Source organism: Neofelis nebulosa, chromosome 2 (genome assembly GCF_028018385.1).
Source record: "Neofelis nebulosa isolate mNeoNeb1 chromosome 2, mNeoNeb1.pri, whole genome shotgun sequence".
Lineage (NCBI taxonomy): Eukaryota > Metazoa > Chordata > Mammalia > Carnivora > Felidae > Neofelis > Neofelis nebulosa.
The window spans coordinates 89663086-89689390 of NC_080783.1; the positions used below are offsets into that span (position 1 = coordinate 89663086).

Consider the following 26305-nt stretch of genomic DNA (forward strand, 5'->3'; position numbering starts at 1 on the left):
ACAGTAAGTCTGCTTACCATCTGTCACCATACAAAGTTGTTATATTATTGACTGTATACCCTGTGCTGTACATTACATTGCATTCTTGTGTCTTATTTATTTTATGACTGGATTACTGTACCTCTTAATCTCCTTCACCTGTTTCGTCCAACCTCCCACCTCCCTAACCTTCTGGCAACCATCATTTTATTCTCTGTATCTAAGAGTATGTTTCTGTTTTGTTTGTTCATCTGTTTTGTTTTTTAGACTCTACATTTCAATGAAGTCATGTGATATTGGTTTTTCTCTGATTTATTTCACTTAGTACATCATAAGATGTACTTGTGCTAAGATATACTCTAGGTCCATCCATGTTGTTACAAATGGCAAGATCTATTTTTTTTTATAGCTGAGTAATATTACATTGCATGTATATACCATGTCTTCTTTACCCATTCATCTACTGATGGATGTGTAGCTTGTTTCCATGTCATGACTATTGTAAATAATGTTGCAATGAACACATGGTGCATATGTCTTTTCAAATCACTATTTTCATTTTCTTTACATAAATACCTAGAAGTGGAATCGCTACATCATATGGTATTTCCATTTTTAATTTTTTGAAAAACCCCAATACTATTTTTTGTAGTGACAGCACAAATTTACATTCTTACAAACATTGCACAAAGATTCCCTTTTCTCCACATCTTTCCTAAACTTGTTATTTTTTTCCTTTTGATAATAGCCATTCAGACAGTTATGAGGAGATGTCTTATTGTGGTTTTGATTTGTATTTCCTGTTGTTAGTGATGTTGAGCATCTTTTCATGTGTCTGTTGGCCAACTCTAAGTCTTTGGGAAAATGTCTGTTTAGATCCTTTGCCCATTTTTTAATCAGATTGGTTGCTAATTTGAAATTCAGTTTTATGAGGTCTTTATACATTTTGGATGTTAATCCCTTTATTGGATATATCATTTGCAAATAACTTCTCCCATTCAATACATTACCTTTTCTGCTGGTCGATGGATTCCTTTGCTGTGCAAAATCATTTTCTTTGATGTGGTCCCGTTTATTTATTTTTGCTTTTATTGCCCTAGCCTGAGGATAGAGAGTTAAAAAATTATATCATAGGGGTGCCTGGGTGGCTCAGTAGGTTAAGCATCTAACTTCGGCTCAGGTCGTGATCTCCAGGTTAATGAGTTTGAGCCTTACTTTGGGCTCTGCGCTCACAGATCAGAACCTGAAGCCTTCTTCAGATTCTCTCTCTCTCTCTCTCTCTCTCTTTCTCTCTTTCTCTCTTTCTCTCTTTCTCCCTCCCTCTCCCTCTGCCCATCCCCTGCTCACACTGTTTTTCTCTGTCTCTCTCTCAAAAATAAAAATTTTAAAAAGTTTGAAAAAATATTTATATCACTAAGACCAATGTCAAAGACCTTATTGCCTATGTTGTCGTCCCCCCCCCCCACCCCCCTTGGAGTCTGATGGCTTCAGGTTTTATTTTTAAGTCTTTAATCAATTGTGAGTTTATTTTTATATATGATGTTGGAAACTAGTACAACATGTTGGACTTTTTTTGCATGTAGCTGTGTAGTTCTCTTAACACCATTTATTGAAGACACTGTTTTTCTCGTTGTATATTCTTGCATCCTTTGTCATAGGCCAATTGACTTTATAAGTGTGGGTTTATTTCTGAGCTCTCTATTCTGTTCCATTGACCTATTGGGTCTATTTTTGTGCCAATACTATCATGTTTTGATTATGATAGCTTTGTAGTATAGTATGATATTCAGGAGTATGATACCTCCGGCTTTGTTCTTCATTTCCAAGATTGCTTTAGCTATTTGGTGTTTTTTTTTTTTGTTTTTTTTTTTTTGGGGGGGGGGTCCATATAAATTTTGGTATTATTTATTTTAGTTTTGTGAAAAAGTATATTGGTAAATTGATAGGGATTATATTGAAACTATAGATTGCATAGGTAGTATGGAGATTTCAGTAGTGTTCTATTAAATAGTATGTGAGCACAATAAATCTTACCGTTTATTCGTGTCATCTTCAGTTTCTTTCTGCAGTGTCATTGTTTTCAGACTATACATAGTTCACTTTGTTGATTCAATTTATTCCTATACATTTTATTCTTTATGTTATTATAAGTGGGATAATTTTCTAATTTATTGTTCTGATACCTCATTATTAGAATACAGAAATACAACAGATAGCATTAGTCTTTAATACATTGATACAACAGCATTAATACAACAGATTTTGTATTATTAAGTTTTACTTAATTCATTTATTAGTTTTAATAGTTTTGGGGCAGAGGTTTAGGATTTTTTTTAACGTATAGCATTATGTTATCTATGGAGAGTGACAGTATTATGTTTTCTTTAACACTTTTTTTTTAATTCCAGTGTAGTTAACATACAGAATTATATTAGTTTCAGGTGTGCAATATAGTGATTCAACAATATACATTACTTAGTGCTCCTCATTATAAGTGTTTCTTAATCTCCTTCACCTATTTCACTCACCCCCTACTACCTTCCCTCTTTAACCATCTATTTATTTGCTATAGTTAAGTCTATAAAACTTAAGTTTTGGTTTGAATCATTTGTCTTCCTTTTTGTTTGTTTTGTTTCTTAATTTCCACCTATGAGTGAATTCATATGGTATTTGCCTTTCTCTGACTGGCTTACTTTGCTTAGCATTATAATATCTAGATCCATCCATGTTGCATGTGGAAAGATTTCATTCTTGTTTATTGCTGAGTAGTATTCCATTGTATGTATGTATGTTTGTATGTATGTGTACACACACACACACACACACACACACACTACATCTTCTTTGTTCATTCATCATTGATGTAAATTTTGACTGCTGCCATAATTTGGCTATTACAAATAAGGCTGCAATAAATAGGGGTGCATATATCTTTTTGAAATAGTGTTTTTATATTCTTTGGTACATACTCAGTGGTGGAATTATTGCATCATATAGTAATTATATTTTTCATTTTTTGTACCCCCATATTGTTTTCACAGTGACTGCGCCAGTATGCATTCCCAGCAACAATGCACAAGTTTGTCCCCGGTCCCCCACACCCTTGCCAACACTTGTTTCTTGTGTTTTTTGATATCAGCCATTCTAACAGGTGTCAGGTGATATCTCATTGTCGTTCTGACTTGCATTTCCCTGGTGATTAGTGATGTTTAACATCTATTCATATGATTCTTGGCCATCTGTACACCTTCTTTGGAGAAATGCATGTTCATGTCTTCTGCCCATTTTATTTGAATTATTCCTGGTGTTTTATTATTTTTTTTTCAGACTTGAGTTGCAAAAGTTCTTTATGTATTTTGAATACTAATTATCAGTTATGTCATTTGAAAATATGTTCTCCCCTTCAGCAGGGAGAATTAGTATTATTTAGTTTTATTTTTGGTATTATTGTTTCCTTCATTGTTCAGAAGGTTTTTATTTTGATACAGTGCCAATAGTTTATTTATCCTTTTGTTTCCCTCACTTCAGAAGATATATCTAGAAAAATGTTGCTATAGCCAGTATAAAAGAAATTACTGCCTGTGCTCTCTTGTAAGATTTTTATGATTTTGGGTCTCATATTTTGATCCTTAATCCATTTTGAGTTTATTTTTGTATATGATTAAGAAAGCGATCCAGTTTCATTCTTTTGCATGTAGCTGTCCACTTTCTTAACACTATTTGTTGAGGAGACTTTATCCCATTGTCTGTCCTTGCCTCCTTTGTGGAAGATTAAGTAAGCACATATCACAGGCTTATTTCTGGGCTCTGTGTTCTGTTCCACTGATCTGTATGTCTGTTTTTGTGCCAGTGCCATATTGTTTTGATTACTATAGTTTATAGTATAACTTCGAATCTGGGATTGTGATGACTCCAACTTCGTTCTTCACTTTCAAGATTGCTTTGGGCGTTTGGGGTCTTTTGTGCTTCCATACAAATTTTAGGATTAGTAATTGTAGTTCTGTGAAAAATGCTGTTGGTGTTTTGATAGGGAATGGATTAAATGTGTAAATCACTTTGAGTAGTATAGACGTTTTAACGATATTTGTTCTTTCAATCCATGAGCATGGGAAGTCTTTCCATTTCTTGGTTTTGTCTTCAATTTCTTTCATCAATTTTTTAAATTTTTTTAAAATTTTTGTTTATTTTAGAGACAGTCACGGGGGGGAGAGAGAGAGAGAGAGAGAGAGAGAGAAGGAGGGAGAGGGAGGGCATGAGTGGAGGAAAGGGGCAGAGAGAGAGAGAGAGAGAGAGAGAATCCCAAGAAGGATCCATGCTCAGCATGGAGCCAAACATGGTGCTTGATCCCATGACCCTGCCACCATGAACTGAGCCAAAATGAAGAGTCAGATGCTTAATCAAGTGAGTCACGCAGGCACCCCTCTTTCATAAATGTTTTATAGTTTTCAGAGCATAGGTCTTTCACCTCTTTGGTTAAGTTTATTCATAGGTTTTTTATCGTTTTTGGTGTATTTGTAAATGGGTTGTTTTCTTAAATTCTCTTTCTGCTGCTTCTTTAGTGTACAGAAATGCGATAGATTTCTGTAGATTGATTTTGTATCCCACAACCTTACTGAATTCATTTATCAGTTCTTGTTTTTTTTTCTTTTTTTTTGGTGGAGTCTTCAGTATTTATATACATGTATTTATGTATATAAATATATATATGTATATATACATATACATATATATACATAAATGTGTGTATGTATACACACACACACACACACACACACATATATATATAGTATCTTCTTGCCATGCAAATGGCGAATGTTTTATTTTTTCCTTGATAATTTGGATGGCTTTTGTTTCTTTTTGTTATCTGATTGCTGTGGTTAGGAGTTACCATATTACATTGAATAAAACTGGTGAGAATGGACACCGTTGTTTTGTTCCTGATTATAGGGGGAACGCTTTCAGTTTTCTGCATTGAGTGTGATAATAGGTATGGGATTTTCATATATGACCTCTGTTGTGTTGAGATATGTTCCTTCTAACCTACTTTATTGAGGGTTTTACCATGAATGGATACACTTTGTAAAATGCTTTTTCGGCTTTAATTTACATGGTTATGTGATTTTTTTATCTTTTCTCTTGTTGATGTGATGTGTCACTTTGAGTGATTTGCAAATATTGAACCACTCTTACAGAAATAATTCCCTCTCAATTACAGGGAATAATTATTTTAATGTAATGTTGGATTGGGTTTGCCAATATTTTGTTGAGGATTTTTGCATGTAGGATCATCAGAAATATTGGCCTATAGTTCTCTATTTTAGTGGTGTCTTTATCTGGTTTTGGTATCAGGGTAATACTGGCCTCAGAGAATGAATTTGGAAATTTCCCTTCCTCTTCTAATTTTTGGAATACTTTGAGAAGAATAGGTAGAGTTGTCTGTCTAAAGGTTTGTCATTTTCAGTGATGTCTTTTCAAGTGTTTTCATTTAAATTCGAGTTAGTTAACATATAGTGTAATATTGGTTTCAAGAGTAGATTTTAGTAATTCATTACTTACATAGAACACCCAGTGCTCATCATAACAAGTGCCATCCTTAATTTCCATCACCCATTTAGCCCATCCCCCACCTATGTCCCTCCATCAACCCTGTTTGTTCTCTGTCATTAAGAGCCTTTTTTACAATTTTTTTTTAATATTTATTTTTAGAGAGACAGAAACAGAGTGTGACTGGGGGAGGGGAAGACAGAGAGGGAGACACAGAATCCGAAGGAGGCTCCAGGCTCTGGGCTGTCAGCACAGAGCCTGATGCTAGGCCCGAACTCATGAGCCATGAGATCCTGACCTGAGTGGAAGTCAGATGTTCAACCCACTGAGCCGCCCAGCCTCCCTATTAAGAGTCTTTTATAGTTTGCTTCCCTCTGTCTTTTATTCCCTTTCCATATGTTCATCTGTTTTGTTTCTTATATTCTACATATGAGTGAAATCATATGGTATTTGTCCTTCTCTGACTGACTTATTTTGCTTAGCATAATATACTTTACATCCAACCATGTTGTTGCAAATGGAAAGGTTTCATTCTTTTTTAAAAATTTTTAAATGTCTGTTTATTTATTTATTTATTTATTTTGAGGGAGACAGAGAGAGAGAGAGAGAGAGAGAGAGAGAGAGAGAGAGACAAAGCATGAGCAAGGGAGAGGCAGAGAAAGAGGAAGACACAGAATCCAAAGCAGGCTTCAGGCTCTGAGCTGTCAGCACAGAGCCTGATGTGGGGCTTGAACTCACAAACTGTGAGATCATAACCTGAGACCAAGTCAGATGCTTAACCAACCACGCCACCCAGGCACCACTGTTTCTTGGGTGATCTTTTCAAAGAACTATCAGCTCCTGGTTTTAGTGATCTGTTACATTGTTGTTTGTTTGTCTGTTTGAGTTTTGTTCGTTTTGTTTTGATTTCTAGTTATGTACTTCTGCTCTAATCTTATTATTTCCCTCCTTCTGATTTGGGATTTTTTTTTTCTATTTCCTTTAGGTATAAGGTTAAAAGGTTTTGTTTGTTTGTTTGTTTTTTAAGATTTTTCTAATTTATTGAATTGGGCCTGTATCTCTATAAACTTCCTTCTTAGAACTGCTTTTACTGTGTCCCAGGGATTTTGAAAAACTGTGTTTCCACTTTCATTTTTCTCAGGTATTTTTTTTAATTTTACTTTTTTTTTAATTTCTTCATTGACACATTGATTGTCTAGTGGCTTGCTGTTCATCTCCATATGTTTGCTTTGTTCTTTGCTTTTTGGTTTTCTTTTCTTTTTTCTTCTTTAGTTGATTTCTAATTATATACTGTTAAGGTCAGAAAAGATACTTGATATGATTTTAGTCTTATTAAATTTATTGAGATTTATTTTGTAGCAAAACATGTGATTTATCCTATAAAACATTCCATGAATACTTGAGAAGGATGTGTATTCTGCTGTGTTAGGATGGAGAATTCTGGTAAGTTCACCTGGTCTAATTCAGGATATTGTTTTCTCATTAATTTGCTGTCTGGACATCCAGTGATGCAAGTGGACTATTAAAGTTCCCTACTATTATTGTATTTCTATCAGTTATTCCCTTTGTATCTGTTAATACTTGCTTTATATATTTAAATGTTCCTATGTTGGATGAGTTAATATTTACAAGTGTTGCATCTTCTTGTTGAATTTGCCCTTTATCATTATGTAATGCCCTTCTTTGTTTCTTGTTGCAACATTTGTTTTAGAGTCTAGTTGGTCTGATATAAACATTGCTACCTCAGCTTTATATCCTTTCCATTTGCATGGAATATCTTTTCCCATCCCTTCACTCTCTGTTGATGTGTGTCTTTAGCTCTGAAGTGAGTCTGTCTTATAGGCAGCAATAGACTATATTTTTGGCCCCTTTGAAATAAGGAAGCATTTCTATGTCAAAACAATCAGCTGAAATCAAGCCTGCCTTTTTATGTAAATGTATACTGCAGGCTATCTTCTAGTTTTGTCATAGTTCCTTCCAAAAAGTTTTGCCTATTTATGTTATTTTTCTCATTCTTGTGGACATTTACTTTTTCTATTTCTGGCTAGTTGAAGACTATATAGCAAATAATTTGAAAAAGAAATCAAGAGTTAAATTTTGTCAATGTGTAACTTTCAAAAAGTTAAAAACATGATTCATATGATATATAGTGAATATATGTTAAGGAGTCATTTATCTCATTAATGAGAGAACCAGAAGGATGGTAAATCCGGTTCAGAGGAGCACAGAAGTGACTGTAAAATTTATAATCAATGAAATAAAAACATGCTAATTTAAAATTGTAAGGTTAGATATAAAACCACTTAATGTCATATAGCAATAAAAAGGGGTTATCTTTACTACGTGATGGAAATCATTTGCATCTCTATTAGACAAAAAAATATATAATCAATGTATAAATTAATATCTAAATTCATAGATTTTTGGACTGAATCAGTTTTTTTTTTTTAATTTTTTTTTTCAATGTTTTTTATTTATTTTTGGGACAGAGAGAGACAAAGCATGAACGGGGGAGGGGCAGAGAGAGAGGGAGACACAGAATCCGAAACAGGCTCCAGGCTCCGAGCTGTCAGCACAGAGCCCGACGCGGGGCTCGAACTCACGGACCGCGAGATCGTGACCTGGCTGAAGTCGGCCGCTTAACCGACTGCGCCACCCAGGCGCCCCTGGACTGAATCAGTTTTAAGCTATAAGTTAAACACAGGTGTATTACTTAGGAAAATTAACTAGTTATTGAAGGTGCCTATTAGACAATGGTTCAGTGTGACATTGAAGGCACATATAGACATTCCTTTATGTTTTTTTTAACAGGATGTTGACTTTTTTTTTCTCAATAATTTTGTGGCATGGACTACTCTATTAAACAATACTGCAGTAAATGTGTCCTTCTGCTAGAGTACCATAACAAAATGCCACAGGCTATGTGGCTCAAAGAATAGTAATTCATTTTCTCACAATTCTGAAGATTAGAGGTTCCAGATCAAGAATTCAACAGGTTTGGATTTCTCTGAGGCCTCTCAGTGGCTTGCAAATAGCCTCTCTTCTCTGTGTAAGGATCCTTGGTATCTCTCTTTGTATGTCATAACCTCTTTTTATAAGTATAGGGTAAGGTTAGATTAGGGCTCACCTTAATGTCATTGATTTAATCATCCCTTTGAAAACTTTAGCTCCAAATGCAGTCACATTCTGAGGCAATGGAGGATAGGACTAGAAAATATAATAGGAATATATTTAAATTTCTGTTCTGGTACAGTAATAAAGCCCTGAACTAAATATTTAGGATTTTTTTTTAATATGTCATAAAATGATTATAATTATCTTCAGCAACTTGCTATGATCAGGTTGTATTTCAGCAAAATTAAGATGAAATACTGAATCCATTGTCTAGAAGATTTACCTATCTTCTAAAATTTGTAAATAATTCTGGCCAGATTGACTTATTTATGTACCTATATATCTGTCATCTTGCTTACTTGAACTTTTTGTCTAATTTCCTCCAATCTTAATAAAAGATTACATTAAAACTAGATAGAAACTTCAAATATAAGAAAAGGAAACAAAGCCAATTCCCACAATTACTGAGTGTTTGGCTAATTATTAGGTTCTTTCCTGAGACCTTGTTGCTTCAAACTTGGATGGTTGTTAACAATACCTATTGTTTCAGTAGCAGAGGACATTTCTGTAATGATACAGACTTGAAAAAAAGGTGTGAATGCTGTCAAACAGCTCTTTTGTCCGAAATTACACTTGCATAGACTACATCAACTACACTGTTGAATGGACTCTGATCCATACTTTATCTGAACCGCAGGCATTTAAAATGGCATTTGAAACAGTGGGTTCTGTTCTCTAGTTGATATAATAATGTAAAAAGAATAAAAACAAACAAAGCATACATTTCCAGATTTCTGGAGACAGAAATAGTTCAGCTTTTTAAAAATCCTCATTGCTGAACTGGTTGAGAAAAGCTTCATGTAGTTTGTGGAAATTTAAATGGTTATATTTCCATAAAGACTGTGCAATTCAGGAATGAAACTGTAATCAATAGCTTGAAAATGTGTGTCCAATGAATTGCAATATCTGCTTTCTGCTTGTCCTTGTAAAGCATGATAGAAATTCCACAAAGTTGCTACTTTCCGTACCTTGCTTTGACAATATACCATTACGAGTGACAATAATGACACACGCATCTATATTAGTCTTTTTGTTGAAAGGGTATCATTCACTGAAACAGCATGTTACTAAGGAAGTATTTTGAAGCATAGAGCAAGAAGAATGTTTAGGTTCAGATTGCAGAAGGAAACCCTGCTTTGTCAATGAATCAGAGATCCATAGTAAGTTTGAACAAGAAGGTGTCAAAGTATAATTTCTAATAGATAAAAACATGACTGTCATGGAATTCAAGAATAAATATAAACCAGAAACTTATTTATGGAATTATTGAGGTAACCAGCACAGTAGTGCTGATCTAAGAGCATTAGTGGAATTGGATAATTACAAGCATTTTAAGGAAAAAGAATGTATAAATAAAATTTGTCGGTAAGTATAAAAATGGTTAATGCCTCACAGGGTAGTACAACCATAACCTTTGAGATTATCTTTTCTACAAGATAATTATTCACAAATTAACATGAAATTTCACAGCATAAAGGTCTGATCAAGTGGAAAATACTCAAGTCAAACACAGACACATTCTCCTAGAGCTGCTCTATCCCTTGTAGCCACTAACTACCTACCTAAATTTTTAAATTTAAATTTGAGTGAATTAAAATGAAATACAACACAGATTTAGTTTCCCGGTCACACTATCCACATTTTAAGTGGTCACTAGACACATTTGACTAATGGCTACTTTATTGGACAGCATGGATGTAGAATATTTCCTTCTTCACAGAAAGTACTATTGATTAACACTCCTGTGGAAAATTAATATTTGATCAGGCCTGTTTTATAATGCATATGCATGCCACTGAAAAACATCACCACTCTTTTGGTTTAATTTCCAAGTTTTGAGTATTGTTTGTAAACAAAGAGATTTTACAGATCTATTTCTCCACCTCCTTTTTTTTTAATGGAAGAGGATCTGAAAATATAAATTTACCTTAGATTCATAAAAAGTTTACTCCTTTTGGGGCGCCTGGGTGGCGCAGTCGGTTAAGCGTCCGACTTCAGCCAGGTCACGATCTCGCGGTCCGTGAGTTCGAGCCCCGCGTCGGGCTCTGGGCTGATGGCTCAGAGCCTGGAGCCTGTTTCCGATTCTGTGTCTCCCTCTCTCTCTGCCCCTCCCCCGTTCATGCTCTGTCTCTCTCTGTCCCAAAAATAAATAAAAAACGTTGAAAAAAAAATTAAAAAAAAAAAAAGTTTACTCCTTTTACTACTGAAGAGTTTAGCTGTATCATTGAAGCAATTTTCACGTTGGGTTGAGTGAACTATTTAGTAGAAATAAGAAAACTAGGAGAAAATTTTATTGTAAATACTTACATTTTGGGATTTAGAAATCATTTGTCCATTTTTCTAGATCATTCTTAGTCCTTAAATAGCAAGAAGAAAGGTATCAAAAGGTGGTCATTACTTTATAGAATAATTAAATCACCTATTTTGACCTAGCAAGAAATTAATTATCTGTGTAGTTTTGTTTTTTTGTTTTTTTGTTTTTTGATGTTGTTGGTTTTTGTTTGTTTTTTTGGTTTTTTTTATTATGAAACTATCTATACTTTTGAAATGCTTTCTCTGATGGTTTGGGCAGACTTACATAGTCTTTGGCTTATGATACTAAATTTGCACCTGTAACACAATGATTTTGTTTTTAATGTGTGTTTTTCAGATGTGCAACAAATGGCGATTGACTGGCTTACCAGAAATCTCTATTTTGTGGACCATGTCAGTGACCGGATCTTTGTTTGTACTTACAACGGGTCTGTGTGTGTCACCCTGATTGACCTGGAGCTTCACAATCCTAAGTCAATAGCCGTAGATCCAATAGCAGGGTAAGAAGTTCTGTTTTATAATGTTTGATATGAAATAGTTTCCATTAAAATAAGTAATGCATCCAAAAATTGTATAATAGATCGGTCTCTGACAGGAGCTGTAGAATATAAGATTGCAGGCTCAAAGTATTTTTAAATGGTGATATTAACAACTGCATTGCAAGGAGAAAAGAAGGGCTATAATTTACCATGCAGAAGCTGGGTAATACCAGTTCCTTAACACATTTACATTGCTGGCCTAACCTGAGATACAAACAAGAGCCCCAGACAAGAGCCTCAGGATAGTTTTAGGTTAAAGAGAGGAGAACTTTAAGTTCCCTTAGCAGTAGACCTTGTAATCAGCAAGCTTCAGAAACAACACTTGAAAGATGTGCTATTAACAAACTTACGTTCAACACATTTGGTATTTATAAAAGGTGTATGATGCATGTTCACAGTTACTACTAAAACATTAAGGTCATCTTTGTTAGTTGAAACCACCTTTTTTTTTCCCCTCCAACTACTGATTTGTCAATACTATGTAATTATGGAGTTACTTAATTCTTCATCAGAATTCATCTTCACTTTTTTTTTTTGATTTTCTAATTTTGCTAGCCACTTTGTTGGTTAAAAGTATGTCTTATCTGACCTTTTATCTAATAGGCTCATTAATCTTTTTAAATATTTCACAATTTGTCAAATATAGTCATAAATGTTTAAATTCCCATCAACTTTGTTCATATGATTAGAAAATCAATATAGAAATTATGCTTCAGTTTTACAAATGCTATGGTATTGTTGAGTGGGAGGGGTAAAAACTATATAGAGTGCTATAAATTCAGTTTTTTCACCAGTGCGTACTGGGCAAGGATACTCTCACATTACTGACATAGTGTATAATTTTAATTGGAGGAACTGTTGTTTTTTTCAGATGTAAGTTGTAGCAAAGATTTGAAAACTGAAATTTTATCTTGTTACTGGTTTAATCGTCCCCAAGCAGTTCAGGCTGAAATGTCTGATGGAACGTATCCTAAACTGCCATAAGCCTCCATTCAATAAATGGGAAAATATTTACTGAAGAAACAGCTGTCATCCATATGTGGACTTTTGTCACTCTTTACTTAAAGTCTGATTGAATATTAAGATGCATCATCACAATGGTTCTGATTTTGACAAGAACAGCTTGCACGTAAGAACTTTGCTAGGAAGGCTGTGTAATATAATTCTTGAATGTAGCTCTATTTGTATTTGCAGCAGATGGTGACTTGACTCAATCTGACTGCAGTGATGCTTCAAAAGACATTCGTAAAAGAAGTTGTATTTAAACTGATTTGTTTGGGTTGTTGGATAAGGGTGGTAAGAAAGAATTGGAAATTTACCAATGTGGTAACAACATTCTTTTGGAATTATTTTGGAATTCTGTCTAGAAATATATTTGCTTGCATGTTTTTCCCTGGATTTGCTAACCGAATTTCAAACTAGCCTTTAGACAGTCTTATTTATCAAAAATGTCAAGAGGTGAAGCTACTGTCTTTCTCCCCTCATTCTACCATCTTATCTTCCCCCATTTTTAAAAACTAAGATCCAGAGACACTTTTTAAATAAAACTGTCAATCTCGAATATAATATATGTGAGTACCATCTCTCTTTGAGAACAGCAACATAGTTTATATTCTCAAGCTTCCTGTTTCTCTCTGTCATTACATGAAAGAACCATATTTTGTTACTTTTGTCAAAGGAAGTAGGAGTAGAAAACCCCCATATTGTTTGCACTTATTCTCTGCAGGATTCCTTGGGGCCTAGTAACTGTTTAAATGTAATTTTGTCATGTATCATTTATCACAATAGGTTCTTTGGAATTTTTTGTTTGAGTTTGCTCTGTGTCTCAAGCAGTTTTTCAATCATGAATTGCAGAAATCAGAGAAAGCAGAGCTCTGCTCTTTTATAAATATAAGCCTGTTTGGAGTATAACACTTTCAAATATATTCTACTTTTCTCTTATTATCAGAAATTTGGCTAGGATTAATACAATGCTATCTAGGAAAGGAACAGTAGGTTTTTTCCTTTAACTTTTACTTCTGGGCCTGCTCCAGCGTAATTTGAATAGGCAAAGCTGAAACAACTGTGCATGACCTACCAAAGGGGATATGTGCCACCAGTGAAATTTCTCCTACCTTTTCCTAAGTGTGTGGACTGAGTGATTATCTTTGGCTCATTCTCTTGTAACTTCTGAAATCATTGGAATACATTAAAAGTCAAATCTGATTTTTAGAGCTTGACCTAAATAGCAGTAGAAATGGAGAGAGATTTGCCTTACTTCTTTCAAAGCTGCATTGAAAAAGAAATCTTTTACTTGGCTATACTTTTAACTTTCACTTCTAGTGATGGTAATGACATTGGAATTGAGAATTTGGGAAAAAAATCTATTTGCAGGCATGTGTGGTACTATGTATGAAACCCAAACATAGTAGAGTTATATGAGATGGATAACCTGAAGGACAGGGGAAATATCCTTAGTCAGGAGAAAAAGCAGGAATTGAATATTTCCTGAGTATACCATTTTTCTACGTAGGATGGACTTCTGACTTGTAGAGAATGAACGGCAGAGTGATATGTAGGATTTATGTGTGAATCCATGACCTCATGAGTGAAATGAATAAAAAGTATATCGTCTTTGTTCTCTATGAGAGCAGGCCAACTGCTAGGAGGAGAAAGTCTCGAAGTTGAGTACACACAGTAGTGATTGACAGTATTTGAATATTTAATACACTTTTTCCCATCACCTACCTGGATCCCCACTGCTGGCAAAACCAATCATAGATGAGACATTAGAGATAGAATCAAAGTTAGAGATAGATCAGGGAATAGGATGGGCTTATGAAATTCTAATCTAAGAATTTAGAATTCTGTATGAATGTGGGAAGCCAGAAAATAAGGTAGGTTTCCCTATGGCCATGAAAGGGCTTTTGTAACAAGGGAATCCTTGGGGTAGATATCAGGTTTTTCAATTCTGTCAGGTGGCTCCCAGAGCCAGCCTAAGTTCCAAATTAGAGCCTGCACTCACTAGTCACTTTTTTATAGGACATAAGTAGAATTGTTGCGGACCTTTGGCTGTTAATCCCCTCATACTGCACTGTGGATAAATTAAATCTGTAGATTGTACCCCCACAACTAACCACTATCTATTAGTTTGGGGATTCAGATGGTTCAGAAGTTGCTATGGGTTTGAAAATTAGGAAGCACCTAAAAACATGCCACTCTGTGTTCTTATTGTCCTCATGGAAGTATCAGTGTGGATGAGTCATATACTCTTCTGCAGTTCATAAGTGCCCCTAATATTCTGACATTTATATTCACATTTTTTTTCTAAAAATTTTTTTTTCTAAAAATTTTTTTTTAACGTTTATTTATTTTTGAGACAGAGAGGCAGAGCATGAACAGGGGAGGGGCAGAGAGAGAGGGAGACACAGAATCCGAAACAGGCTCCAGGCTCTGAGCTGTCAGCACAGAGCCCGACGCGGGGCTCGAACTTACGGACTGTGAGATCATGACCTGAGCCGAAGTCGGACGCTTAACCGACCAAGTCACCCAGGTGCCCCTATATTCACATTTTGATAGGTTGCAAATTATGAGTCCTAATTTTTTTGAGGAAGAACTACCCTCTACACATACCCACAAAAATGTTTCTTCAAAATGATGTGAACTTAGTCTCCCTGAGAATCTTTTTGCATATTTCTCTTTATTAGAAGAAAATTCAGAGAATGGAGATAATTCAATACCTTCAATATTCATTCTATTGAGTTTATGTTTCGACTTGCTTTAAAATTCCTCTTGGAGATCCTGAACTTAAAGTTTCTTTCTTCTTTTTTTTTTTAACGATTATTTATTTTGAGGAGAGTGTGAGCAAGCAGGGAAGGGAGAGAGAGAGAGAGAGAGAGAGAGAGAGAGAGAGAGAGAGAGAGAGAGAGAGACACTCCCAAGCAGGCTACATGCTCTCAGTACAGAGGCCAACACAGAGCTCAAAACCACGAACCATGAGATCATGACCTGAGCCAAAACCAAGAGTCACATGCTTAGCTGACCGAGCCACCCAAGTGCTCACTCTTGAATTTAAAGTTTCTTAATGTGTTTTCTTATCTTAGCAACAAATTCAAGTGAATATCCATTATAATATTAGCTGTATTTTAATTTTTTATCTGTTCATAGTCTAAATATCTATATGCTGATTTCCTATTTACACCACTACTACCTTTTCTGAGTAAGTCCAACACTCTTAGATAACATTTAGATTCATAGAGAATTATCTGAACAATAGTCATTTGTCTAAATTGGCCATTTTACAAGGTTTTTCAGGAGAGTTTATCATAGCCACTTTTCAATCCAAAGTTCCTTTCAGGAGTTGCTGATGTGATTAGGCAAGACAGCATGGAAATGCAAGTTCATGTTTCCTGGTCTGAATTATTTTAAGTGAAGCTAGTTGTTCAAAGACTCACGCAGGGATATAAATGCATATTAGCTGTTTTGTGTATGACTCAAATTATTCTCATTAATTCATTTTGTCTAGGGTCAAACTCTCCAAATTACTCTCCAAACCTTTCTGTAAGTGGAGGTTCACGTATGGCATTGCCTTTAATCACTGTCTCCTTCCAATACAATTTATATTGTGATTACCCTGGGAATACAGAAAAGTAATTTGGAGTGTTTTATGTTCATTACACCTTTTACTGGAAACTTACCCCAAATTGACTCAACTTTCACTGTGTTCTTAGCTCACGTTATTCATAATAGTAACTCAGAATAATGCAAAACATTTTACATCTCTATTTGCCCTCTTTGCTGTTCTTTCTCTCTCTTTTTACTCTATATGTTTTAAATGTTTGTTAAACTTATATCCAAATTACTGACTTCATAGTTCTATTTCTAGTAAGTATATTTAGTATCTTCCCAATCTTCCACCCACTCTCTATAAAAGAGATTTCTTTTGAGTTATCACTCTGATAAATGCTGTCCACTCAAATAAAGGAATAGGAAAAATCACAATTATGAAGGAATTTATTATTTCACTTTTAAATCTAAATATAGGATAGTCTCTGAGTGGATTAGTTTAGTGGCTCAACAATATCATTCAGGATCTGGGTCCATTTACCTCTTTGTGATATTATGGTTAGTGTATGGTTTTTAGGTTAATTCTCTTGCCATCATAAGATGAAGTTCTAGGGATCTTGTGTAGAAACATGGTACTCCACTCAAAAGAAAAAAGAAGAAAAAAGCATTTTTTTGTTTTTGTTTTGTTTTTTTTCCTTAGATATTCATGTCTTCTTAGGCAGAAATGGGGTAGATGCCTTCCTGAATGGGACAAGAGCCACTTTTTTTCCACCATTGATATATGAAAGAGTGAAATTAGGGCCAAGCAAAGATGGAAAAATAAATGGACTAAGAACTGACATTATCTACATCCCCTGTCATATAACAGTTCTCTTATGTGCAGTTCTTTGAATTTCTTTTCCCAGGCATTGAGGGGGTCTCTTTGTACTTACCTTAGCTTGTTTGGAATATGGGCAAATACTTTATTCCAATTCTTTAGTCCCTTTTCTAGGAGAACTCTTCCATTTCCTTTTAGCCAAGGCAATTCAAACTCATTTCAAGGAGTATTTTTCTTATCTCTTTTCAAGGCAAATGACATTTCTTTCCAGTAATATTTTATTTTTTATTTAAAAAAATGTTTATTTATATTTGAGAGAGAGAGAGAGAGAGAGAGAGAGAGAGAGAGAGAGAGAGAGCGTGAGTGGAGGAGGAGCAGAGAGAGTGAGGGAGACATAGAATCTGAGGCAGGCTCCAGTCTCTGAGCTGTCAGCACAGAGCCTGATGCGGGGCTTGAACTCACCAACCATGAGATCATGACCTGAGCCAAAGTTGGACGCTCTACTGACTGAGCCACCCAGGTGCCCCTCCAGTAATGTTTTATATGATACAAAGAAGAGATTGGGTTGGGAGTTCTCTGGGAGTTCTCTCCTAGTGTTCCTATTTTTATCTTTAAAGATATACTTTAAGAAACTGATGGGAGCTTTTGTTCTATTCAGATTCTTCAGTGGTTTTGCAATCTATGTGAATATTCTAAGCCCAATACTACTGGGGTAGCATTAAATACATTATTGTTTCATTTATAAAGCAATTCTCAAGTGGCATGAAAGTTTTGTATTCTCTGCCATAGAATAGTTTACACACTGGAAGAATCTATGCCATTTTTAAACAAGAATAATTTTATATTTCCAATTAATGTAAAATTATTTCTAATTGTTTCTTACATAGAATTGTATGAAAACAAGAAGTAGATATGAGCAAATGATATTGCTTTTGAAAATATATGGACAGATTTCCTATTTCACTCAGTTATAATAAGGGCATGGAAGATAATGGTATGATATATTTTCTTATGGAGCTTTGAGTGTAACAGAATTATGCATTAGATATCAAATATTACAACCAAAAGATATAGTTATTATAGTTTACAAAAAAACACACATTATAAACAACAAATTCTAAGCAGTAATTTATTTGAAGTTTAGGAGCTAAATAGTGGGTTAGGCACAAATATTATTTTCAAAAAACCAAAACAAAACAAAATGTTGGTTTGTAAACACCACAAGGGAAAAGACAAAAATTAAAAACAATAAAATACATACTTGACACCATTCGCCTTTTAAGTTACCACTCTTTCATATATAACATAAATTCAGGATTTTATTGTAGGCCATATAATCATATTCAACTAAAAAAAATAATCAGAAGTAAAAAAAAAGTCAGCTTTTATGCTGAGTTATATTTTGTTCTGCTTGACTGCTGAGCCTTGAAGGGTATTGATCGAAAATTGATATTTTCCCTTGAGCCAGATTCACAGTGGTTTGACTAGGGAGAAATTGGCTTGGCTTTAGGGTCAAGTTGGATGTTTTATAGTGTCAAATAGTGTTTACTCAATATATTTTTTTTAATCATGAAAAGGAAAAAGTCAAATGTTGAGGGTAGCTGGTCTTCTGTCAGTTTTACTGAGGTAATTGTCTCTGTAATCTCTTGTAAAAATTGTTTATGCGGGAGGCAGCGCACTGCCTGATTACGAGATATACTACAAATCTGTAGTCGGGGCACCTGATTGGCTCAGTCTGTTAAGCACCGTACTTCAGCTCAGGTCATGATGAAATGATCCGTGAGTTAGAGCCCTGTGTCCTGCTCTGCGCTGACAGCTCAGAGCCTGGAGCCTGCTTCAAATTCTGTGTCTTCCTCTCTCTCTGCCCCTCCCCTGCTTGCATATGCGCGCTCTCTCTCTCTCTCTCTCTCTCTCTCTCTCTCTCTCTCAAAAATATTGAATAAACATTACTTTTTTTAAATATAAAAAAATAAATCTATAGTCATCAAAATAGTATGGTACTGACATTAAAATATACAAATAGTCCAGTGAGTGGAAAAGAATTGAAAGCCCAGAAATAAACCCAAACATATTTGGTCAACTAATATTTGACAACAGAGCCAAAATACTCAATGGAAAAAAGACAATCTCTTTGTACATTGTGCTGAGATAACTGAATATTCACATGTAAAAGAAGCAAACTAGCCTTATATCTTCTACCACTCACAAAAATTAACTTGTAATGGATCGAAGATTTAAGTATAAGACATGAACCCATGAAACTCCTAGAAGAAAACAGGAATAAAACTCTTTGACATGGGTACTGGCAATTAATTAATTAATTTTTGAATGTGACATCTAAAGCACAGGCAACTAAATAAATAAAGAGATTAACAAACCAACCAGTGGGACTATATCAAAATAAAAAGCTTCTGAACACCAAAAAAAAAAAAAAAAAAAAAAAAAAAAAAAAAAAAAAATCAACAAAGTGAAAAGGCAACGTCTGGGATGGGAAAAAATTTTGCGAACTATGTACCCAATAAGAGATTAATTTCCAAAGTATATAAGGAACTCATACAACCCAGTAGCAAAAAAAACAAAAAAACAAAAAAACAAACACATCAGCCCCATTAAAAAATGGACACTTTCCATTGACACTTTCCAAAGGAGATATATGAAGGCCAACAGGTATATGAAAAGATGCTTAGTATTATTAGTTATTAGGAAAATGCAAATTAATAGCACAATGAGGGATCACCTTATGCCTGTTAAATGGCCATCATCAAAAAGACAAGAAATAATGCTGGCATAGATGTGGAGTAAAGGGAACCCTTGTGCATATAAATTGGATACAGGGAATGTAAATTGATACAGCCATGATGGAAGACAGTATGGAAGATACTCAAAAATTAAAAATATAATTACCATATGATACAGTAATTCCATTTCCAAGAATATATCCAAAGAAAACAAAAACACTAACTCAAAAAGATATCTGCACCTCCATGTTCATAACAACATTATTTATAAGAGCCATGACATAGAAAGATACTAAGTGTCTATCAATGTATCATTGCGTTTTTATACAAAGAATTTGTGATACACACATGCATGCATGTGCTCACACGTGTACACACACACACACACACACACACACACACACACTGGAATATTATTCAACCACTAAAGAAAAAAATGAGGAAACCCCATCATTTTTGACAATATAGAAGGACTTTGAAGGCATTATGCTGAGTGAAATAAGTCAGACCAAGAAAGACAGGTACTGTATGAACTCATTTATATGTGACATGTAAACAAAAAGCAAAAAAAATAAATAAATAAACAGACTCTCAGAAAAAGAGATCAGATTTGTGATTACCAGTGACAAAAGTTGGAAGATGGGAGAAAAGATACAAACTTCCAGTTATTAATAAGTACTGGGGATGTAATGTACAGCATGGTGAGAATAGCTAACACTGCTGTATGATACATAGGAAAATTATTAGGGGATTAATTCCTGTGAGTTCTCATCACAAGGAAAAATATTTTTCCTTTTATTTCTTTTTTTTTGTTATTGTGTCTATATGAGAAGATAGGTAGATGTAAGCTGAATCCATTATACTATATGTAAATCAAACTATCATGCTGCATGATTTAAACTTTTACAAACCTATATGCCAATAATTTCTCAGTAACACTGGAAAAAACATGGAATAAAAAAAAAAACTTGTGTTTAAATTAACAACTGCTCATAAAATGTGCCTCTATGTCATCTTAAACTAATTTAATGTTTTTTGAGAAAAGCAAAACAAATGATTTTTGTCATTGTTCTTCATAATGATTGAATATAGGTTATAGTAACATTATCACCAACCAAACTATTAGTAAATCTCTATAATTACATTCTATATCTGGTTTAGTGTGGCATAAAATGAGATTAAAAAGCAACATATAAAAAGAAAATAGTCCTACTTTCTGGAGAGTTTCAGTCTAAGTCTCATATTGAATTTATATTTGGGAGTCTCATTAATTTGGAGATATAGCTAAATAATTGATTCATCCCATAAACTTAATGTGGAACATGTCTAAAGTGTTTGGAATTCTCCAGTGATTTAAAAATCTCTGAATTGCTAAGATTTCTCATTTTTTTAAGTGAAAACAAAGATATTCTGTTTTATTTTTTAAATGATTTATTATGATGAACTCGATTTGAGATATTTCAAGTGTATATAATTTTATTTATTAATTGAAATGACTGCATAAGACCAATGTAATTTTCACAGGATATACACTGAAGTTTGAAGGAATATCAATACAGTAATCTCATAACAACTGTATTAGGATAATGGTAGTCACTTTTATAAACCAAAATGATGACATCACACAATAAAATTTTATTTCATACCCGTATGAATCTGATGAGTGTGTTAGAGGTTGGTGGGTAGCTTCCTCCTTGTGGTTATTCTGAGATAAGGGTTCCTTCCATTTTGTGGCTATAGAATCTCATACGGCCTGTTCTCAACTAGTAGAAGTTGAAAAATGTTGAATATCTGTAGATAAGTTGGATGCAAGGGGATCAGGGAAATGTAGCACCTGGGTAGGCAGTTTCTTGCCCATGACATCACCATACTATGGAAATGGGAACATGCATTTTGAATAAACATTTTGCCATTTCTGTCCCAGTCTTCTCTTCTGGCTACCAAATATCTATATATGCCCTTCTTCTCATAGAATATACTACATGAGTTCAAAGTGGAGGACCTCCAGGTGATGCAGTCCTTTCCATCACGTCCTTTTGTACTTCCTTGTTTACAGCAAATTATGAACCAAAAGACAAGATATCTGTCCCGACTGTCCCCTCCATACTCTATATAAATCAGTGGAACAGTGATAGAATAACAAAAACAAGAATTATCATCTAGAAAATAGAAGATTGGAGGCACACAGCAGTCATTGGCATAGAGAAATAATGAAATCCTACCAGGAAAGTAAAGGAAAGACCCTCTGTCCTGGTAGTTTTGAAATTCCCTTGTCTAGATGGTACTTCTTTCCCTGTAACATCTCCCCTTGTTCATTGTTCTTTACCTGTGCTTCCCCAGGGAGATTCTTTCTAGTCTGTTGTGCTAAATACTACATCTGAAGTTGGCAATGGGGCATCCTCCCCCTGTGGACTCTATATATTTCACAGACTGTTTCTTGTTCCTTTCAAGTTGTTTTAAGGTTTGAAGAAACAAAGAATTTTGTAAGATAGGCTCGTGGCTTTTGAAGTTATAAATTCCCTTGAAAATTAGTAGAATTTTGATTTCTTTGCTTCCCATTACTTCTATATACTAATATCCTCACTCAAAGTTATACTCTACAAATAATTATCAACCCAAATTATTTCTTTGCACCTCACTCTCTTGGTTTTCTCTTTCAACCTGTTTGTGGTCACTTCGAAGCCTAAAAACAACATGCCAGTGGGAAGCAAACACCTTTATCTAAAGGTGAAACTCTTCTATTCAGTTGAGAAGTTAATTGGCTTTTGTTGTTCAAAGTAATTCCAGCAATTTTTCTTAGTATTCACATCCTAGAAACAACTGGATCTCCAAGGCTGGAAGACCTCAATTTTGGACTTGGTCTATTCCCTTTCAGTTTTGGTTGTCAGTCAGCCAATTCTTACCCATACTCATTTTTCCCCATAATATCTTGCCAACAAAGGCATGTAGTAACTAACACAATTACTAATATTATACTTTTAAACTTCTTCCCTTAAATACATAGGCTCAAAAAGCACCTGTTTTTTCTTCCAATATATTTATCAAGATACTGCAAATGACATTTTTATCAAGTATTTTTAACGTTTAATATTTTCAGTCCTGAACATTAGTTACCCTGATGCTGCTGCCTTAACCATGAGGCCAATGTTATGCATTAAAGAAAAAAAAATAATGTTTATTTTTAAGAGAGAAGAGGGTCAGAGAGGGAGAGGGAGACACAAAACCTGAAACAGGCTCTAGGCTCCGAGTTGTCAGCACAGAGCCTGACTTAGGGCTCAAACTTACTAGCCATGAGATCATGACCTGAGCTGAACTAGGACACTCAACCGACTCAGCCACTCAGGCGACCCATGGTTATCTGACAATGTTATGCATTTTTAAATGTTTATTTATTTATTGGGGGGGGAGGGGCAGACTGAGAGGGAGAGAGAGCCTGATGGGGGACTCAATCTCATGAACCATAAAATCATGACATGAGCCAAAATCAAGAGTTGGATGCTTAACTGACTGAGCCACCAGGCACCCCTTCAATGTAGTAATTTACAATCTTATTATATTTAATGTATTTTAAATTTTTATTAAGGTAGTTTTGTACTTGTGCTACCAACTTTTTTTTTATTTTTTTTTTAACGTTTATTTATTTTTTTGAGACAGAGACAGAGCATGAATGGGGAGGGGCAGAGAGAGAGGGAGACACAGAATCGGAAGCAGGCTCCAGGCTGTGAGCCATCAGCCCAGAGTCCCACAAGGGGCTCAAACTCATGGACCGCAAGATCCTGACTGGAGCTGAAATCGGACACCCAACTGACTGAGCCACCCAGGCACCCCTGTGCTACCAACTTTTGAATTTGTTATGATAATACTCACTGCATAAATCTCAGTGGATAGCACAGTAGAAATTTTGTTAATTTGTTTTCTGTTTTATTGCTCAAGGTCGAGTCCAATGTATGCATTCTGAACTATCAAGCAGCTTTTATCCTTGTGATGATTCAAAGATGGAGGTTCCTTCCATCTTGTGGTTCCTACATCCTTTAGGGTCTGAGAATCCTCTAATTTTTGACCAGAGAGAGGAATGACATGTCTGCCTTTTTTCTTTTTCCTAATTCCAGCTCAGCAATGACCATCATTATTTCAGTTACATTCCAGTTAGTGACATCTAGTCACTTGGTCACATCTGATGACAAGAGGGCTAGAAAATATGGTTTCTAACTGGGAAGTTGTCAGCCATTCCACATTTTGGAAAGGAAGGGGTGTGAGCTATGAGCTTCTGGTGACAGATGAGTGCTTCTGCCACTATGACCACCATCTGATTTTATTATTTTTTTCTTTTTGGGTAATAAAAAATTGAATGTAGAAGAGGATAGCATATGAAAGCCCTAGTTTCTAAAATGTATTTTAAATTGAGTAGATTCATATTTTTCCAATTTTTTTATAATCTCCTGAAGGCTTAGAATTCAAGTTTATCATTTTACTTTGAATGAGTCACTTTCATTATTAGATTTGTATCACCTCTTGCAACATTCACAAATCCAAATAACTTTTAATCAGAGCAACTTTTAATCAGAGAAACAAGTACATTATGCTCTGGCCAGTAAATGAAATAATAGGCATTTTCAGATTGGGGCAATTTCTCCTAATAACTGGTGCCTAATTCCTAGAACCTAAATATCCTCTTTTTTTGGAAAGGCTGGAAACACCATGAATACTCCCAACTCTATTTCCTACTCTTTTCAGACATTTGAATGATAATTATTCTTTTGTTTGTACTTCTTAAGATCTCACTACTAGTACCAGCCCATAGATTTGCTTGTTTGTTTTAGAACATGCTTTGAATAAATGTAACATTTGCAGAAATTCAATCTGAGAGTGGAAGACATAATGGATTATTGGTGGGCATAACACTAGAAGTAGAAAAGAAAGAGAAAATAGTTGAAACAGTGTAAATATAGTGTAATAATGGTTGGTGTGTTGAATAATACTTTAGACACTAAAAACACCCTAACTCTAACTGGCTTAAATGATAAGTTAATTCATTTTCTAACTTAGAGGAAGGCCAGAGAAGAGCAAGCTTTGGTTGGATGTAGGCTTGGTTGAACTGATGCCTCATTGACATCTTTAAGGAGCCATATCCCTTCTATATCCCTGCTCTCCCATCCACAGCTACAGCCTTTTCCCCCTTGGTCATAAGTTTGTTGCCACTACCAACTGAGGAAAATTGTGTACTATTCTCATGCAGCAAGAAAAAGTAAGAAACCTGACCCCTTACTATGGACTATAAATCCATTATTCCAGTTTGAATGGGCTAAATAAGGTTGCTTTCTCACACCTGGAACAGTCTCAGTTGCTGGGGAAATACCATGTACTGTTTGGATTTGTATTAATTGGAGTCCACCCCAAGATCTGGAAGTGTATTCAGTTTCCCCCAGTCATTTGAAAATTTGGTAGTGGTGAGGGCACATGGTTGGGAAGGTCATTGGGAATGATGGTTCTCTGAACATAATCAAGTTTCTGTTAGGAAAAGAACTAGAAGAAGCAAAACATAATTTCACTGAGAATGGTAGAGAGAGATGTATTGATTCACTGCCATGAGAATATTTGCTGTAGAATGCGAATTACTGTACTTGAGAGCAAATCATGTTCTTCATGATGGATATTTTGAGGTTCCTTAGCAAAACCCTGCAAGCAGTAGATAAGGATGGTAATGGAGGTGATGATGATGATGATGACTACAGCCATGACAGTGAAAACTGCTTTGATAATACTTGTGATGATTTAACAAGGCAATTACTCAAACTGTCACTACCAAGCATGTTTTTTTTGGTGCTGAATCATGCTAAATTTACAGAGAAAGCCCTAATTTATTCCACAGAGAAAATACATTTGGGATCTATAGTTGCTTCCCAGTAAATAAGACAAACATAGGTTTAGATGATTGAAGATAAGGAAATTTCTAGTGAGAAATAGAACTAGCTGCTGGAAACTCTGCCTTCCTTAAATGCTCTTACTCTTTGGATCTGTGTATGTTTCTATTTTTTTAAAGACAAGTACCTGGGTAAGATAAGCAGACTAATAACATACATTTGAGGTTGCTTAGTAAAGAAAATATTTTTTAAGCTATGCCTTATTTTTATTTATTTGTATTTTTTGTAGACTTATTTCATATTTCAGATTCCACTTATCAGACAACCTAATATTTCATAATTAAAAAATAATTTTAGGGGCATCTGGGTGGTTTGGTCCAGTTAAGTGTCCAACTCTTGGTTTCACTTCAGATCATAATCTCACAGTTTGTGAATTCAAGCTCCACATCGGGCTCCATGCTGACAGCATGGAGCCTGCTTGGGATTCTGTCTCCCTCTCTCTGCCCCTCACCTACTCATGCTCACTCTCTCTCTCAAAATAAATACATAAACTAAAATATTTAAAAGGCAATTTTAAATTATTTTATTAAAAGTAATTATATTAAGATGAATAATACTGAATAGCTCATAAAACTTCTTTGTTTTGTAATCTATAGGATTAACAGCTAACATATGATTAATTGTAATTAAAACCAAAATCCCATTTTTCCCAAATGAAATAAGAATATTTACTTTAGCCTAGAATATTGTAAATAAATTGAAAGGATCAAAATCTCTTCCAAAAACACCTGTAAT

General features: G+C 34.7%; 1 protein-coding gene across 4 annotated transcripts in view; it reads left to right on the forward strand.

The window, feature by feature from the left end:
* Positions 1-26305, forward strand: part of LRP1B (LDL receptor related protein 1B) — a 1890044-nt gene that overhangs the window by 923365 nt on the left and 940374 nt on the right. For all 4 annotated transcript variants that reach the window (XM_058715412.1, XM_058715410.1, XM_058715409.1 and 1 more), the window contains exon 7: positions 11348-11510. In XM_058715412.1, the coding sequence (XP_058571395.1) occupies positions 11348-11510 (163 nt within the window). The remainder of the gene's footprint in view (positions 1-11347; positions 11511-26305) is intronic.